The sequence below is a fragment of the Manis pentadactyla genome, chromosome 3, assembly GCF_030020395.1.
Source record: "Manis pentadactyla isolate mManPen7 chromosome 3, mManPen7.hap1, whole genome shotgun sequence".
NCBI lineage: Eukaryota > Metazoa > Chordata > Mammalia > Pholidota > Manidae > Manis > Manis pentadactyla.
Genome location: NC_080021.1, coordinates 198,419,579 through 198,436,775, shown reverse-complemented (window position 1 = coordinate 198,436,775; position 17,197 = coordinate 198,419,579). Strand labels below are relative to the sequence as shown.

At 38.7% G+C, this 17,197-nt stretch overlaps 1 protein-coding gene across 2 annotated transcripts in view; it reads left to right on the top strand.

The window, feature by feature from the left end:
- The first annotated feature begins 492 nt into the window (after window positions 1-492).
- Window positions 493-17,197, top strand: part of TMEM245 (transmembrane protein 245) — a 101,971-nt gene continuing 85,266 nt past the window's right edge. The window contains exons 1-3 of one of the 2 annotated variants that reach the window (XM_036903317.2): window positions 493-1,133; window positions 8,452-8,569; window positions 10,116-10,217. In XM_036903317.2, coding sequence (XP_036759212.1) covers window positions 537-1,133; window positions 8,452-8,569; window positions 10,116-10,217 — 817 coding nt within the window. In that variant the 5' untranslated portion in view covers window positions 493-536. The remainder of the gene's footprint in view (window positions 1,134-8,451; window positions 8,570-10,115; window positions 10,218-17,197) is intronic. The other variant, XM_036903318.2, reaches the window with a different exon arrangement.

The window sequence follows — 17,197 nt, the reverse complement described above, 5'->3', positions numbered from 1 at the left end:
GGTAAAGGGATAGTAACACCACATTATTTGTAGGGTAGTTCTAAAAGAGTTAATGAGAATGGGGCACTTAGAATAGGGCCTGCCGTATGCTAATTGCTATTTAAAATCCTGCCAAATACACCAGAGCACTCTAAGTGTTTATTAAATAAATCAGAAACACAGGATGTGGAGAGTCGGCCTTCCCTAAGTACTCCCCCACTGGGCTTCAGTCTGTGAGTGTAGTGTCTCTTTGGGATTCCACCTCCCGAAACGTCGACAGTAGCCAAGGGATGAAAAGAGCTTTTTTTTTTCCTTCTGGAAGATGTTGGGCCGAAACCTGTTACCTGGGTCCTCCAGGGACCAATGAGCGAAAGGAGGCCGGCGCGAAGGACCGCTCCTCTTACTTTCCGGGAGTTGTAGTTCCGCAAAGGCCCTGTAGGCGCTAGGAGGCCGGCCGGGAACTACAGCGCCCACAATGCCGCGCGCCGCCCTCCCAGCCTCCCCGGCTTCCCAGGGTCGCCTTCGGCGGCGGCGGCGGCGGCGGCCATTGAAACGCCATGGCCGACGGCGGCGGCAGTGGCCGTGCTGGTGCGCGTAGTCCGCGGAGCTCCCCTGGCCGGGCGCCGCCGGTCCCGCGCGCGACTGGGCCGGGCGGCGGCGGTGTTGGCGGCTGCGGGGAGACACCGCGGGCGGCGGCGCTGGCGCTGCGCTTCGACAAGCCCATCAAGCAGGCCTTCTACAACACCGGGGCCGTGCTGTTCGTGTGCCTGTGCTGCGGCGCCGCCGTGCTTGTCTACTTCATCCTGGAGGCCTTCCTGCGGCCCCTGCTGTGGGCCGTGCTGTGCGGCACCTTCCTGCACCCCTTCAAGAACTCGCTGACGCGCCTGGGCCGCCACTGGCTGCAGCGCCTGCACCGCGCACACACGCCCATCGTGCTGGCCGCGCTGCTGCTTCCGCTGTGCTTCGCGGACTACGGCGTGGAGGCCCTGGGCGAGCAGGCGCTGCGCCGCCGCCGCCTGCTGCTGTTACTCGGCGCCGGCGGTCCGCTTCTCTACGGCCTCTACAGCCTCGGCAGCTACCTGGGCGTGCAGGTGCTGCTGGCGCACGCCGGCGCGCTCATCTGCCGCGGGCTGGACTACTTCAGCAGCCTGTGGGTGAGTGAGGGGCCGCGCCTGGGTTCCTTTGTGGTCCCGCAGGGGCTTGCAGTACCTTTCACCACTCCCCTAGTTCTCTGGGCTGCGGTCCTGCAGCTCCGGCTACCTGTGCAAGGCTCACCAAAAGGTACACCTGCGTGTGTGTCCGTTACCTCCTTCCATCCCATGCACCCTAAGAACTTGGCACACTTCCTTCCAAAGAGATGGCCGGTGTGGTTTGAAATCGCCCCCTTACCCCGCGTCCCCAGCCTAGTTGGGGGGACATATCCTCTGGTTGGGAATTGTTTGGCTTTGCACGTAGGGGCTCTAGACCATCAGCAGATGGAGTTGAATTTACACCTGGTCAGAGAGAAGGGTTGCCCTGGTCATGTTCATTTCTGTTTACGTGGGACTTCTTTGGCTGTCAGAACTGGAAGGGACCTTAAAGATCCTAGTCCAGCCTGTCATCTGCAGATAGAAGAGGTGACTTACCAGGCCAGGGCTAGTTAGGAACCAGTTAGGACTGGTTGAATTAAGTTTCTCAGGTTCTAAAAACTTTCACAGGCTGGTGGTGCCTCTCACTCAGTTCAGGTGGTCTGAATAAACGTTGTGCTAGGCAGTGGATGCTCAGTGGCCTGGGCCTCTTCCTGGCCACGTTCTACTTCTTGGGGATTACTTCTCTTGTGCAGGGACTGCAGTACCACACTACATCTCCTCCTGCATCGATTACTTAAGTAGACTGGGTGAGGGAGAAGTAGATTTATGATTTTTGGATCACCCTGAGGTTATTCTTAGAAAATCAGGGAGCTTTAGAATTGGAAGGGATTTCAAAGATAATATAGTCACACATTTCCTAATTTAGACCAGACTGTAGAGCAGTTAATTATCCAAATACTTAACTGGGGACTGTTAAAAACAAGTGGGTATTTAATGCATAAGAATGCTAGTTTGTCAGTAAACAGCACCATTTAAAAATAATTTTATTCATTTTGTCAGTATTCAGTGGACCTTTACATAAAGTTGCAAAATAACTCTTATCTGTCAAGCAGGGTTTTGATTTGCCCACGTTATTGGTAGAGTGCTGATTTATCCCAGAACTCCTTTCTCCTCTTCTATCAATAAACCTGTTCAAGTGAAAAGGTGACGGAGCATATAGTTAGGTACTGGGCTTTGTGAAGGATTTAAAAGGATAAGATGCAGGCTGTGTCTTCAAGGTGCATATAATTATATGTGAGCCTATTCTCATGGAAATGACAGACATGCAAATAAATTCATTATCCACCAACTATGGGCCAGCAAGGTATTGGGGAGCACCTCTATAATGTTGGGATGCTGCCTGTGTGTGCTAATGCTAGGTGATCAGACAGAAGCCTTGGCTTCCAAAAAGCCTGGTCTGTTTGAATTGTGGTAGGAAGGAGGGATATGGAATGACCTTTCAACTCTTGGAGCTTGCTGGATTGGTTAGGTGGTAGTAATGCTAGAATTTATCCACTTTTTACTGCCGGATGCCTGCCACTCTTCAGGAGAGGCTTTTGAGGCCCAGAAAATGTGACTGTCCCAGGGTCACATAGCTTGTGAACAAATACGCAATTCACAGTTGTGGGGTATGCAGTTTCTCCTTTACCATGTTGTTTCTCAATCCAGTTAAATTGAACTTATATAGAAGGCAAAATCTATATGCTGTTAAGAAATATAAATACAGTGACATGATTCCTATTCTCAAGAAATTCAGTCTTGTTAAAGTCGGACATCTGCAGTTTTTGCTAACGTTTTTGACTGTTGAAACTGTAATTTAGTGTAAATTACTGTAGGCAAGACCAGGTAGCATATCTACCAAAATGTAGGAAACTAGAAAATAAAGGTCTAATATATATGAATAATGTATTTTCATACGAGGGTAAGATGATGGGTAAATTGCCTTAATCTGATTAGTGGAAAGCGTAGCATTTCTGCCTGTTATTCTTAGTGAAAAGAGATGAGATGAGTGCTTTTGAAGAAGTGCTCACATCTCAGTGTATGTAGCTTTGAATACTTTTTATTGAAGGTAAACCCTCATTTCTGTATGGGTTGTGGATGAGCAGAAGAGCCAATACATTAGACTACAAGTGGGAAGGAAGGTCAAGCCAATGAGTCATTTTTAAAAGGCTTGAGACTCACCTTTTTGGCTAAAGTGTTGGGGCAAGGGAAAAGAGGTTTAAAAAAAAATTGCAGGAGGGATGCTGTGAGTTAATAGGAGTAGTAGTGGTAGAGGGGTAAATTCAAAGAGCAGATCCCTCAGGTTGATCTGAGTTAGAAACAAGGTTTGCAGTTGTGTTTTTTTGAATCAGCACTTGTGGTGGGTGGTTGGATGGGGGTGAGGTGCTCCTGGGGAGCAGAAACCTGAAGTTCTCAACTCTCAACCAAAAGTGCTGATTAATGCCTGACTTGACATGAAAGTAGGTCATGTGACTGGACAAGGGGCAGTAGACTTTTCTATCTGCTGTTTTGCTTTTGTGAGCCCAAGCAGCAGTTGCTTCTTACAGAAAGAGTATGCTTTCTACACAGCTTGTACATTTGAGCCTTCTGCTGAAGAGAGGTAGAGGTGGGAGGGGCAGAGAGAAGAGTTACATTTAAGCAAATTTACATTTTGGAGAGCTGACAGTTCATACATTTAAGATCCAACTCTTGAACACCATGTGCCAGGCACTGGATTAGGTACTTTTGTACCTGTTAATTCATTCTCACAACAATCCTGTGGAGTTGGAGGGATTTCATAGGTGAGAAGACTGATTTCAAGATCTGTTCTTTCTGTCAAGAAGTGGTATTCAGATCTGTCAGCAATTTAAGCCCCTTTGTCATCAAAACTCTTTGTAGTAACCTTGATAAGGATTTTTAAAAAGTTTTTCCCAATGGGTTGCGTTAAAATTTTTTTTAGTTTATTTTTTTTTAATGTAAATGGATTTTAGTTATTAGGAAAAAACCAGAATAATATCAGGATTGGGCTAAACCACACATGTTCCCTCAGAGATGTCTAGATTATCATCATCTAGAAACCTTAGTCATCTCTTTTCTTCTCTTTTTTGTTCAGTTATTTACAAGTTCTGCCCAGTTTTCCTTTGTCTTCAGTACCTGTATTTTCCTTTGTTACCACTATATCTTCCAGTTCAGTTCCTCTCATGTCGGTCACTCCAGTCTCCTAACGCTCCATCCTGCTTACATGTGAAAGGCTTATCATTTATTGTATGAACAATTCTTTTAAATAGTTTCAAATATGTTAGAATAATGTACTGACTTAGTAAATTATTTCTAAACACGTAAAAAGAAATCATCTGTTGCACCAAGCTGACATGTGACTCAGCCCTTGGGGTCCTTGGCATGGTATAGTGTTGTCAAGATAAAACTGAAAAGTTGATGGTGCCTCCCCTATCTCCGCCATTTTTCTTTGCTCTTTTTGATTTTCCTCTCCTTGTTCAGATTTGTTAGAAAATTTGAAGACCATTTACAGTTTCTGCAGTAGTAATAGATTTGTTTTCTCCATGGTCTCTGATCCCGCTGTTGCCATTTTACTTTATAAAGAAGCATGAGGTGGAAAGAATAGTGGCTGAAAGATGAGAAGACTAAATTCTAAATGGAGCTCCGTCACAGGCCTCTTCTCTGGGCTACGCAACCCCAGCTCTAGGGAGTGTGGGCTTGGCTTGGACAATTTCTAAGGTTCCTTGATGTTCAGTTTTACAGATACCAAGAGTTTGGCAGTTCTTTCCAAAAGACTCTTAGAAGGTGACGTTAGTCAGCCGACCAGGCCTACTCTATTCCACTTCTGAACACTTTCTAGGTGTGTTTTGCTTGCCTGGCAATGGTAAGGACGGTTTCCAGTGTTTAAGGTCTTTTTCAGTGGAAGACTTAGATTTATAAAAGATTCTTGACTCTATGTTATAGCCACATTACAGAGATAACAATTTTCGATTTTAAATAAAGTTGTTCTAAAGGAGAATGCGGCATTTGAAGTGTTGTTGTCCAGCAGACTGTGGTGAGGGCTGGGGCTCCCTACCTTGGGAAGTTCTCTCTGTAAAATACTTAGGGAATTTTTTTTTTTTTTTTTTGGTGTCAGTAATCTACAATTACGTGAGGAACATTATATTTACTAGGCTCCCCCCTTCACCAAGTCCCCCCCACAAATCTCATTTCAGTCGCTGTCCATCAGTGTAGTAAGATGCTGTAGAATCACTACTTGTCTTCTCTGTGTTGCACAGCCCTCCCCGTGCCTCCCCCAACATTATACATGCTAATCGTAATCCCTTAGAGAACTCTTTTGCAAAAACATGCAACAGAAGCAAGCCATGTTTTTCCAGCTAATGCCTAGATGACAATAAATAAAGCAGAGACACAGTCTAAAAGGCAAAGTTCATTTATGTTTTATACATTTAATATTATATTTAATCAGAAAAGTTAATGTGGTTAATAAGGTAAAGGAAAAGGTGATTTTTTTGTTAGTTTGCTTTACTTGTAGTGCTAAATAAGTGTTGCCAGTTTTCATGCAGTTTTATATAGTACTTAGCACACATTGGTGCTTTAAAAGAAATACTGAGTGTATATTTTGTAAAGGACTTGTTTTAAATAACTGAAGATTGGGAAAGTATGCCCTCCTATATGTAAACTGTGACTCATTGATTTATGGCTGGAAGAAAATTCACACTTGAACAGATTGGCTCAGAGGCTAAATATCTCTCTTAGCAAAAGAAATAAACTCTTAACAGCATACTTTTAGGAATCCATACTGGAAATTATGTGTGAAATTTGAAGTGCAGAGTTTTATTTTCAGTAACTTATTTTAAAGAATATTTGGTGATTTAAAAAACTGACTCAAGTAAACATGCTTTTTATATTAAAAACAGTTTAAGCAGCAAAGAAGTTCATATGGGAAAAGTGAATTGTCTCTTTTCTCTGCCACCTTTCCCACTGTATACATGTTACTGTTGGTGTTTATGAATAGTCTTCTAAATTTATTTCTGTGCATATGTGGACATACAGAACTTTTGTTTTTTAAAATAGAAATGGTGTAACATACATAAATTTCTGTATTTTGCCCTTTCACTTGTAATTGTATAGTGGATGTCATTCCTTGTTAGCATTTATAGAAACACTTATTTCTTTTCTATAGTATAGAAACTTTTTTTTTTCTAGATGCGTTTTAGAAATTGTTCCTAACAGATTATTTTAGCTTTGAATTTGTATTAGGATAATCTGATAAACATTCTTAAACATTGGTAATTGTATAATTATAATGGTAATACAAACTCTGAAGTGTTTTTAATAAATGGTCATACCTTTTGAACTAATAATATTTTGTGAATCTTTTCTGAAGAAGCACTTAAGAATACTGAAAAAAAAATCCATAAGCCTAAAGAGTTTTTTTTTAAGTTAAAAACATTACTACTTATGAAGATGATAATATTCTTAGGAGAAGATTCAGTACTTGAAGAAAAGCACAAAGCAGCAGATTATCCCCTGAAATCCATCCAGAGATAATATTTTTTAAATATTTTGGTGAATATATTTTCACCATTATAAATTTGCACATGCATGAATTTATGCTGTGTCGTTTAATGTAGATATTCATCATGCCTTTTGCAAGTCTGAATAATTCCATTTTTGGAAATACCATTATTGAAAGTGATATCATTAGTCCCCTATAAAGTGACATTTAAGTCGTTATTTTTAAATTGCTGCAGTGAATATTTCTCTATCTATCTGCGCAGTGTGGAGTGCTTTTGTAAATGAAATTCCTGGAAGTGGAATTGGGGAGTATATTTAACCGGCAATGATTTTAAACTGAAAAGAGATTAGCTGGGAGTTTTCAGGTTTACTTGGTGAAATGCATGCTTCTCTTTAGAACACGAGTTTCCCTTAAAAAATCTGAAGTATGCAGTCTCATTTTTTTCTCCTTGCAGTTTTACTAATTCCATATAAGTCCACATAAGAAATGAAACTTGGAAATTGGTTTAAAAGTATCATAGGCTTAAAAATCTGAGAGTATTATGTACCTCTTGCAATCCTCTAGTTCACCTCTTACTGAGGAAGACTCTCCTGCTTTGTCATCCTTGACTTCTGGTCATCTTTTGCTCATTTTTAGAGATGGTAGCTTACTCTATTTTTAGACAGCTATAGTTTTAGACATTTTCAGTAGTATAGTTTAATGGTTGCATAACATTTTATTGAGTGAATCATCCCTGGTTAACCACTTCCCAGTTGTTGAACTTTTGGTTTATAAACTTTTCACTCTTCTAAATTATACCCTGATAAGCTTCTTTATACTTAAGCCTTTTTCAGAATTTATTATTATTTAGTGAGGTTCCAAAGCTGAATTCTCAAGTCAGAAGCTATAAACATTTTTAAGACCTGAAGACTAATTTTATTGATATGACCAAAATAAAGTAGGAGGTAGTTTTTTTCTGGCTTTTGTCATAATTGTATTAGTTCCTTTTTCTTTATTCTCTGAATTAGAAATTTTTTTGTTACAATTTGCTCTGAATTTTTTTGTTATAATTTGCTCTTTTTTTTTCTCAAGGTTCACATTATTTTAACAAGTTTTTGGTGCTCACATTTGTTCTGGATTATGTATCCCTGCCATCTTTTGTAAGTGATATTTGAAAGACTTTTTCTATGTAAGCTGTGCTGATACTTCGGAAGTTTTAGTGTAGGGACTGCTGAGGAGGGAACCCTGGCTGATTCTGTTTTCAAGTCTTGCTGTTTCTTCTTCTAGTGATACTTTTTTCAGCTACACTTCAACTGTGCATATTACTCTGGACTAGATTCTAGCCATCTGAAACCTAGATTATTTCAGTAGGCTGCCTTCCTTCCAGCTTTTAAAAAATTCATTTCATGGTGATGAGCATAGTTCATAGGCTGTAATGGAGTTTTTAAACTGATCCTTTTCAGGAAGCTTTCCATGTTCTTTTTTTTCCTTTTCTAAACATTGATCTATAGAAAAAGCATTAAGAATTCCACAAGATTAATTTCTTAATTTAAGTCCATGGCTTAAAAATTGAATCTTTTATTTTAGGTGTCTTTATGCATATGACAGTTTTTGAAACTTTAACATATCTTAAATTAAAACTATATTTATGTGTTATTAAAAATATTTAAATTCCACTACATGGGATTTCAAATGCCTGTTTATTTCAAAATTTGGTTTATCTAAACAGAAGAGGAAAATCTATACACAATCATTTTAGCACCATCAATCTTCATCTTATCTGTGTTGTATCTCTCATGCGATATAGATGCTGGAAAATTTTGTATAATTGTATGTTTATTTTCATGTGTATATATTTTACAACTGTCTATATTTCATTTATTTAAGATCTGGACGTTGGTAGTTGGCTATGTGTTGACTGTTTCATTCAAGTGGAATGCAAGCACTGAACGCTACTTGAGAGCAATTTCAATTCCTGTCTGGATTATATTGCTTTTTCACTTAGGTGGGTCCCTTTTTCTAAGAAAGTCTAGCTAAGGTCAGCAGAGGCTGACACTGAATCAAAGTGAATTTTTTGTATATTATATGTTGCATTTAAAATTCTTTGAAATGATCTTTAGGAAATGTACTGCTTTAATCTTTAATGAAACTGTAATGCCTTAAAATGGTTATCTTTTAGATCCGTTGAGTGTTCATTTTCAAAAAGGTCTTTTGAAAATAAAAAGTATATTAAAGTATACTTTCTAACTCTTATAAAATATCTTATACTTTTTATACCTTAAAAAGTAGAGCACACTTGGAATATCTTGGCCATTTCTGAGTGTCAGACTTGAGGAGACAGTCAAGAAAGATAAGAGGTGCTCACAATCATGTGTGAGAAACAGTTACAGGAACCAGGGGTGTTTACTCAGTATAAGAGAAGGAGATGGGGCTACAAGGGTGAGGATGGGATAAGGAGGATATAAATACGGAAGTGTGTTTCATGTACTTGAAGGATCGTCCTGTGAAAGTGATTTAAACAGATCTCTAGCCACGAGGGAGAGATGTCAGAGCAAGTAGCGGCAGGGAGACAAAAATCTGTTCAAGGACGGTCAGTGTCAGAGCTGCTCCAAGGAATGAGTTCCCTGTTATGGGAGACTCTTCACTGTTAGCTGAGTGGCTGCTAGGATGCTGTAGAGTGATTTTTCAGGGACTCTCTTTTCTCCAAATCTTGTCTATGGAAACATTAAGTTCTAATTTAAAAAACAAAATTCAGTAACCCAGAGCAGTACGTGGTCTATTTAAAGTAGTTTTTAGAGCTTCTTACTGTTACAAATAAAATAAAATCCAGAGTTGATTGAAAATATGTCTTTACTTAGAGTCTGATGTGGAACCGAGTATTTGCTTGCTGACTGGGAATGTTAAAAGACTTTATCAGCAAGATCTTCTAATGTCTGATGTGACTCATTTTAAATTGGGGGAAGGTAGAAGAGGGAGGCTGGCAGGTATGTCCTTGAGATTCTAGACCTAGTCAGGGAAATGCAAATACCTGTGGGTAGGGACCTGATCTTTGGCCTTGTTAGCATTTGTTAGTGTTCTTGTCCTTGTTCACTGAGGGTACAAAGGAGCTTTTTGCTGTGTTCTTTTGGGCTATTTCACCCTTTCTTGAGAGAGAGAGTTTACACCCAGTGTTATTTCCAGGAATCCAGTTCAGGTTCCATGACTTTAGGTTCTAAGTCCAAGTCAGGTCATTCTGGGTTTAAATGGGGGATTTGAGTTGGGGATGGTCTTAAATTTTGGATGTGCTTTAGAACAGATTCCTCAAGTGATGCAAGCCATTAAAGGTTGTCTGGGACACACTCAGTCCTGTAGACTAGGGGCCTCTGAGAGAAACCCTGAATTGAGGTTTCATCTGTTTGTTTGATGGCCTTTTAAAAAGTTTTTTGTCCTGTGAAACGATTTTGTTATTAACATATATGCCAGATTGTTCTGTTAGTGTACTAAACCTAGTTTTTTAAAGACAGTGCTAGATTTTTATTTCACTAAAAATGTTAACTCTTAATAATTTGCAGCATCCCTGGCTGGCTCATGGAGAATTCCAGTATTCCTGGTTATTGTTTTCCTGATATCTGTGGGCACCCTCTATGAAAAACACAATGGAAAAGAGTCTTCTGGTAAGAAATAGGGCATTCTGTTAATACTACTTTTATGAAGTATTTGGGAGAGTAGCTTTATTAAAAATGCTACAATGAAACATTTAAATCTGAACAGAAAATAAATTTATTTAAAATATTTTAGGTTGTTAGACTGTGCCTCACCTCTCCCCTCTTTTTTTTGCATTTTTTTATTCAGCTGTAATTCATATAACATAAACCATTAACATTTTAATGTGGCGTTTAGTATAGTCACAGTGTTGTGCAACCATTTACTTCCATCTAGTTCCAGGACGTTTTCCTCACCCAAAAGGGAACCTTGTAACCAGTAAGCAGTTAACCATAAAATTAGGTTATTTGAGATCTTTATTTTTTTCTTAATGTAGGCATTTATCACTATAAACTGCCCTCATGGAACTGATTTTGCATCCCATGAATTTTGATATGTTGTGTTCCCATTTTCTTTGGCTCAAGATAAGGTTTGATTTCCCTTTTGATTTCTTCTTTGACACATTAGTTAATCAGAAGTGTGTTGTTAACTTTCTACATATTTGAATTATACAGTTTTTTGTTGCTTATGTTTGTGGTATCCTGTCTAACAAACCAGTGCCAAATCCAAGGTCATGAATATTTAGCCCTATTGAGCTTGTATCCTGCAACTTTGCTGAATTTATTGGCTTTAATAGTTTTTTTTGTGTGGTTTCGGTAGGATTTTGCATATGTAAGATCTGCAAATAGAAATACTTTACTTCTTTCTTTCTAATCTGGATGCTGTTTATCCCTTTTTCTTGCCTGATTGCTCTGGCTAGAACTTCCAGTATAATGTTGAATACACCATGTTCTTTTAAGTTACTTTTGAGATACTCTGGTTGCAAGTGACCTATACCCACAGTTTGTTAAAGATGAGGTTTCTAAGAGTTGTAAGGGGAGGTGGGCAAGTGGTCAGATATCGTAATGGTCCTCAGATCATCAGACTGGACTACAGTTATCCAGCCATTCAAACAGCTGTGAGTGAAGAGGTAAATCTGAAGGGACACAGTTTCTAGAGTGACTGATGTATGTTCTTTGCTTCTTTCTAATGTTTATACGTAAACCAAAAGACTAAATTACTAGTTGCAACATATTTTTAAAAGAAAAAAATTAATTTCTCAAATGAGTTTGTTATAGTTGAGTTAGAAAATGCAGAGAAACAAACAAAAAATCACTCAAAATCCCACTGCCTACCAAAATGAAGGCTTCTATGACTTCAGACTTCTTAAAACACAAGAAACCTGGATCATAGTGAACATTCTCTTTTGTAACTTGCATTTTAAACTCAATTATGTCATGACCTCCTTTCAGTGTCAATGTACTTCTGCAAAATTGTTTTTATCAACCTCATTTTATGCTAATCACAGGGCTATTTGTGGTACTCTGATGTATTTGTACAGCTACCTATGGAAGTTTTTAAAAATTAAGTTGCTTTTTGTTATTTGGTAAGTAAATAATGTTTGACAATTGTAAGAAATCTTCTGTTCATAAATACTTAGAATTTATAAACAACTACCTGAAACAAAGAAACCTTAATTACTTATCTCTCTGACAGTGGAAAATAGGAAAGATTTTATTTTATTTATTTTTTAATTAATTTTTTATTTTTTGGTATAATTAATCTGCTGTTACATGAGGAACATTATGTTTACTAGACTTCCCCCCACCACAAACCCCATTACAGTCACTGTCCATCAGCGTAATAAGATGCTGTAGAATCACTACTTGTCTTCTCTGTGTTGCACGGCCCTCCCCGTGGCCACCCCCCCACATTATACATGCTATATATGCTATTCGTAATGCCCCTGAAAAGATTTTATTTTTTATTTTGCTGTTTTAAGTTTTCTTTGCTCAGCCTGTTTTTCTCATCACAATTTGTTAGACACTGTGCTTATATATCAGACTACTAGAAGTCAGCTTCCTATTTGACAACTACTGTAGAAAGCTTGGTTGTTTCCACTTGTACCTTTGGTTAGCATTATCTCCTTTTCCCCCCTTTCTCCAAATAGTAGTGATTCAAATAACTCTGCTTATCTCTCACTCTGTACCCCAGGACAGTTTACCTCTTATTTATTTATTTATTTTTATTTGACATATAACACTATATTTCAAGTGTACAACATAATGATTCAATATTTGTATATATTGAAATGATTATATGTCTAGTTAATCTTATGTAGTTACAAATGTTTTTTTTTCTTGTGACAAGGACTTTAAAGATTTACATTCTTAGCAGCATTCAAATATGCAGTACAGTGTTACTAACTATTGTCACCATGCTATACATTATATCCCCATGACTTACTTATTTTATAACTAGAAGTTTGTACCTTTTGACCCCCTTCACCCATTTTGCTCCCCCCTCCAACCTTCTGATCTGGCAACCACACATATATTCTCTGTATCTGTGAGCTTGGTTTTGTTATTTGTTTTTACACAATTCCGCATAAAAGTGAGATCATATGGTACTTGTCTTTCTTTGATTTACTTCACTTGTGCGTCCATCCCTGTTGTTGCAAATGGCAAGTTTTTATCCTTTTTTTCTGAATAATATTCTGTTGTATATATATGTATACACCACGTTTTCTTACCCACTGATGGATAATTAGGTTGTTTCCATTTCTTGAATATTGTAAATAATGCTGCAGTGAACATGGGGGGTACATACATCTTTTTGAGTTAGTGTTTTTATTTTTTCATGTAAATATCCTCAAGTGAATTTTGGGATCTTGTGGTTATTTTATTTTTAATTTTTTGAGGACAGTTTTCTCCTTCTGACTGCTTTTGTCCAAGGCCAAGTAAGTGTTTTGTTGCAGGTATATGATGATGTAAGTCTAAACCAGGGGTTTCAGGTGGGTTTTCTCTTGGGTGTAAATTTTGCCCAGCTTTTGAGGCAGCCTAGGAAGCTGTGAAGACAAGAATTCTAGGACCAGATTTTGACGTTGGGGAAAAAGGTGTTCATGTTTGATTATTATTATGAGCCATTAACCCAGGATAATAGTGTGTGGGCATGCAAACCAGATTTCTGGTGTTTGTATTTGTATTTGTATTCTAGACTATTACAAGGCAGGAAGTCACAGAGTAAATGTTGAAAGCAGCTTTGGAAACATTTGTTTTCCTTGTTTCCTAACTCTTATTCCATCCTACTTCAGAATAAATTATTCTTGATCTAGAATTCTTTCATGAACTTCTAGTCTGGATAGTCCTCATCATAAAATAAACTTTAAACATTTTTTTCTGAATTTCTGAATATTTTTTTTCCTCTTGCTCCTTACTCAGCAGTTTTCTCTTAGACCTTGGGAGCTCTTGTGTGGTAATTCTCTGGAACTCCAAGATAATGTAGGGGAACAAATATTGAGTGTCTACCATGCTTTTAAATTCTTTCTTAATCCACCAACAAATAAAAAAATCCCTAAACCTTACACAATAGGTATCTCCATTTTGTGGATGAAGACATTTAATTTCAGAGGTTAACTGTCTTGCCCATAATCACACCGGATGACTGGTGGAGCCAAGATTTAAACCCAGCTCCTTGACCTTAAACCCAGCATTCTCCCTTCACCAGGCTCTTTGAAGGAGGAGCAGTCATCCTGCAAAAGTACTGACTGCCCACCCCTCTCCCACTCAGTTGTACATGTCTGCTCAGTTCTCTACATTGGTCCTGTTGGCTCACACAAATGCAGGACCTAGCTTCTGTGCCTCCTGGATCCTGGACATCTCATTGACTAGAAACCTGTACCCCAGCTTTGGTGTGTTCCCTTGGCCTATGAGAAAGAGGAACAGTAGCATTTGTTGCAACAGTAATATGGGAGAGGCCCTGTTAGGCTCTTTGATCATGCTATCTTATTTAAATTTTCTTAGTAGCCCAGTAAGATTGGTATTATACTTATTTTGTAGATGAAAATACTTAGGCTTAGAGAGCCATTTACTCTGAATATGAGAAGTGCTTGTTCAAAAGCTAGGTGAACAAGCACCAGATGTATCTTTTATAGCTTAGACACCCAGCCTGAGGAAGTATGGGCAAGTACAAGTGGGTCTGTTCCTTTTAACATTGGTAATTGTTTATAAATGATCAGAAATACCTTTGCAGGGAAGGTGTGTAATCATTTTGCGATAACATGCAGTATGAGTGAACAAGTTTGGTTCAGTTAAGCCTAAATTGGAAAGAGAAAAGGAACAAAATTAATCTCTTTATTATTTATCTCCCACTCCCCAGTTCTGACACTGTCAGTTAAACTGGCCTAGAGAAATTCCTGCTTGTCCGAATCTCAAGCCCTTGTTACTGATCGGTAGTACAGTGAAGTGATACTGGAAGCCACTGTGGAGGTGTATTTTCCACATTAGTAATGCAAACCGAAGCCTTCTTCAAAGGGAACTTTGCATGCTGGGGAGATTAAACTTGGTATGTAGGGCCTCCTTCCAGTAAGCATCTTTGGATGTATTTCTGGGAACAGCCTCTAACCCTGTGGAAGAGAACAAGTAGAACAAGTATCTCCTTATGTAGACTGGTTTCAAAATAAATTTTCGCTGATTATTAAAAAGTTATTCTGCCCATTTTTGAGTTAGCCATATTAACGTAACTGAATATGTGCTGCTGTTTATGTGTCTGACTCTGAATTTCTGTCCCCTAGTGTTAGACTGCTAATGTCACTGGCCTGTTTGTTTAGACTTGTGTAGATCCCTGTTGTTTGAGCCTCCACCTAATGCTGGCCCTGGCCCAGGTAGATTGACACTTGAGACCTTGGATGCTCTTTCCTTTTTTGTTTATAATTCTTGGGTTCCAAGATTATGTTCCCTTGTCTATGTGCCTATTTTTAGCCGGGCTTTTTTTCCAGTACCATGACTTTGCCTAGGTAGGTTCTCAATCCTGGCATTCTTCTGTCTAGTTTATCATCTCTCTGCCAGAAGTTCTTGCAGTTTTAGAAGTGCAGGAAGATAGCACTAAGATAGAGATTGTTTAAATGCCTATCTTTTGATAAGTAAGAGTAGTTGCCAAATCTTATGTTCATAATTTTCAAATACTCTTTGTTGACTTTCTCTGTGTGCTATTTTTTTTATTCCTGTGTCAGGACGTCTCAGGCACTTAAAATATGCGGAATCATTTGTGTATTATCTAAGTTGATACTGCATAGTTTTCATTGATTTAGCTGTGATGCATAGAATATTTACTGCATAGTTTAGTGACATCAGCAATGTGGAGAAAGTCTTTAAGCCATAGTTGTGAAGGTTTAAGTTACTGGTCTTAAGTTTTCCTCAAGTCTTTCAGTGCCTACTGTATGAAGATACTTTACATAGCTCTGTGGGGAGATGGGAAACTGTGTGCTAAGGGGGTTAGACTTAGGAAAATAGCTATAATATAAAGTAGGAAGGGGATGAGGTACAAATACTATAATGAGATACAAAAACTGTAAGCCTAAGCTTATAGTTTAAACTATGAAAGCCAATAGTTTTGATTCAGAGGATGATGATGATAGCTAACATTTATTCAACAAATCCTACATTGCAGGTGTTGTTCTAATCATCTTACATGTATTAACTTAATTCTCACATGAGATAGGAATTAATTTAAGCCTTGTTTTACACATGAGACTAAAGCACCTAGATCATAAGCTTCTTGCTCATGGTCGTTCAACTAGTAAGTAGTAGACCCAGGACTTAAACCGGGGTAATCTTGTTTCCTCACTGTGCTCCCAACCACTGAATTGTACTGCTTCTGTGTGTAGTGAATATGAGACCTTCTGTTCTCCCTCTGCTCCCTCGTGTCTCTCCACACTTCTCATTGCACCCTGTGTTCTGGCCTTACTGGATTTCTTAGAGTTCTTTCAGTAGCACACATTGCTTTTTCTTGCCTTTGTGTCTTTGTGTCTGCTCTTTTGTCTTCCTGGAAAACCGTTCTACCTTGCCCTCTAAGACACGAGCCTCTCCCTTCCTCCTGGAGATAGACTTGCTCTGTCTTTTTTTAATCGGCCTAATTTATTTAAATGGATTTAAAAGATGGTGCTTTCAAGCATTCTTGTCAAATAGCACCTTTGGAAATCCTTCCCAAACCTCCCAAACATGTATTAGGTTTCAATGCTCTGTGCTTCCCAAATATTCTACACTTTCCTTTACGTTAGCTCTTAATATACTGAATCATAACTGAGAGTTTAAGTATTAGACTGAGCTTGAGGCTTGGGTCTTAGTGTCATATCTCAGCATCTAGCCTACTCATTTGTTTGATGAGTGAATGTTTAGTGGGAGTTTAGAAATGCAAGTCAAAATGCAGCTGAACTGAAAGTCCGTATTTGTGGAACTGTAAAATGATCTTGTTTTAGAGCTACTTAAAAACCATCAAGGGACCGACTTTTCAGACTCTCAAAGATGAGTTTCCACTTGATTAAATTACTTGTGAAGAGTTTGGTTTATTCAGGACCCTTGACTAGTCTTTAATCTTATATGAGAGAGTACTTAGTTTTTTTGAATTTTTACTGGAAGTGGGTTTTTTTGTTTGTTTGTTTTGTTTTTCTTTTCTACGCTGCTGTCCCAGGTCATTATTCATTAAGTGTTTCCAATCTTTGCTCTTAAGTGGAGCTTAAGAAATCTTGTGGGTGCATAAGAAGCTAAGTCCCATCTGGTCTCTGGTGTAGTCAGTTTGTTTTTGAAATGAAATATTTATCTGGAAGTCTAAAAAGAACTTCAATATGTCCAAACTCTTCTTCCATTTCCCCTACATGGTTATCTACATGGTATTCCCCTATGGTTATCTGTCTAACCATAATCTGGAAATTTTGGGGTCATCTGTGATACCTTCATCTCCTTCATTCCCTTATTGGTTCATCACCCAGTCTGGACCACTTTGAGTACTCCAGGTCTCTTAAATTCAGCCACTTTCCCAACATTTCCCCTGTTAACCCTGCAGACCACACTATAATCATGTCTTGCCTGAAGTATTGCATAACTTAAATCCCTGTACCCACTCTTGGTCCCCTCCA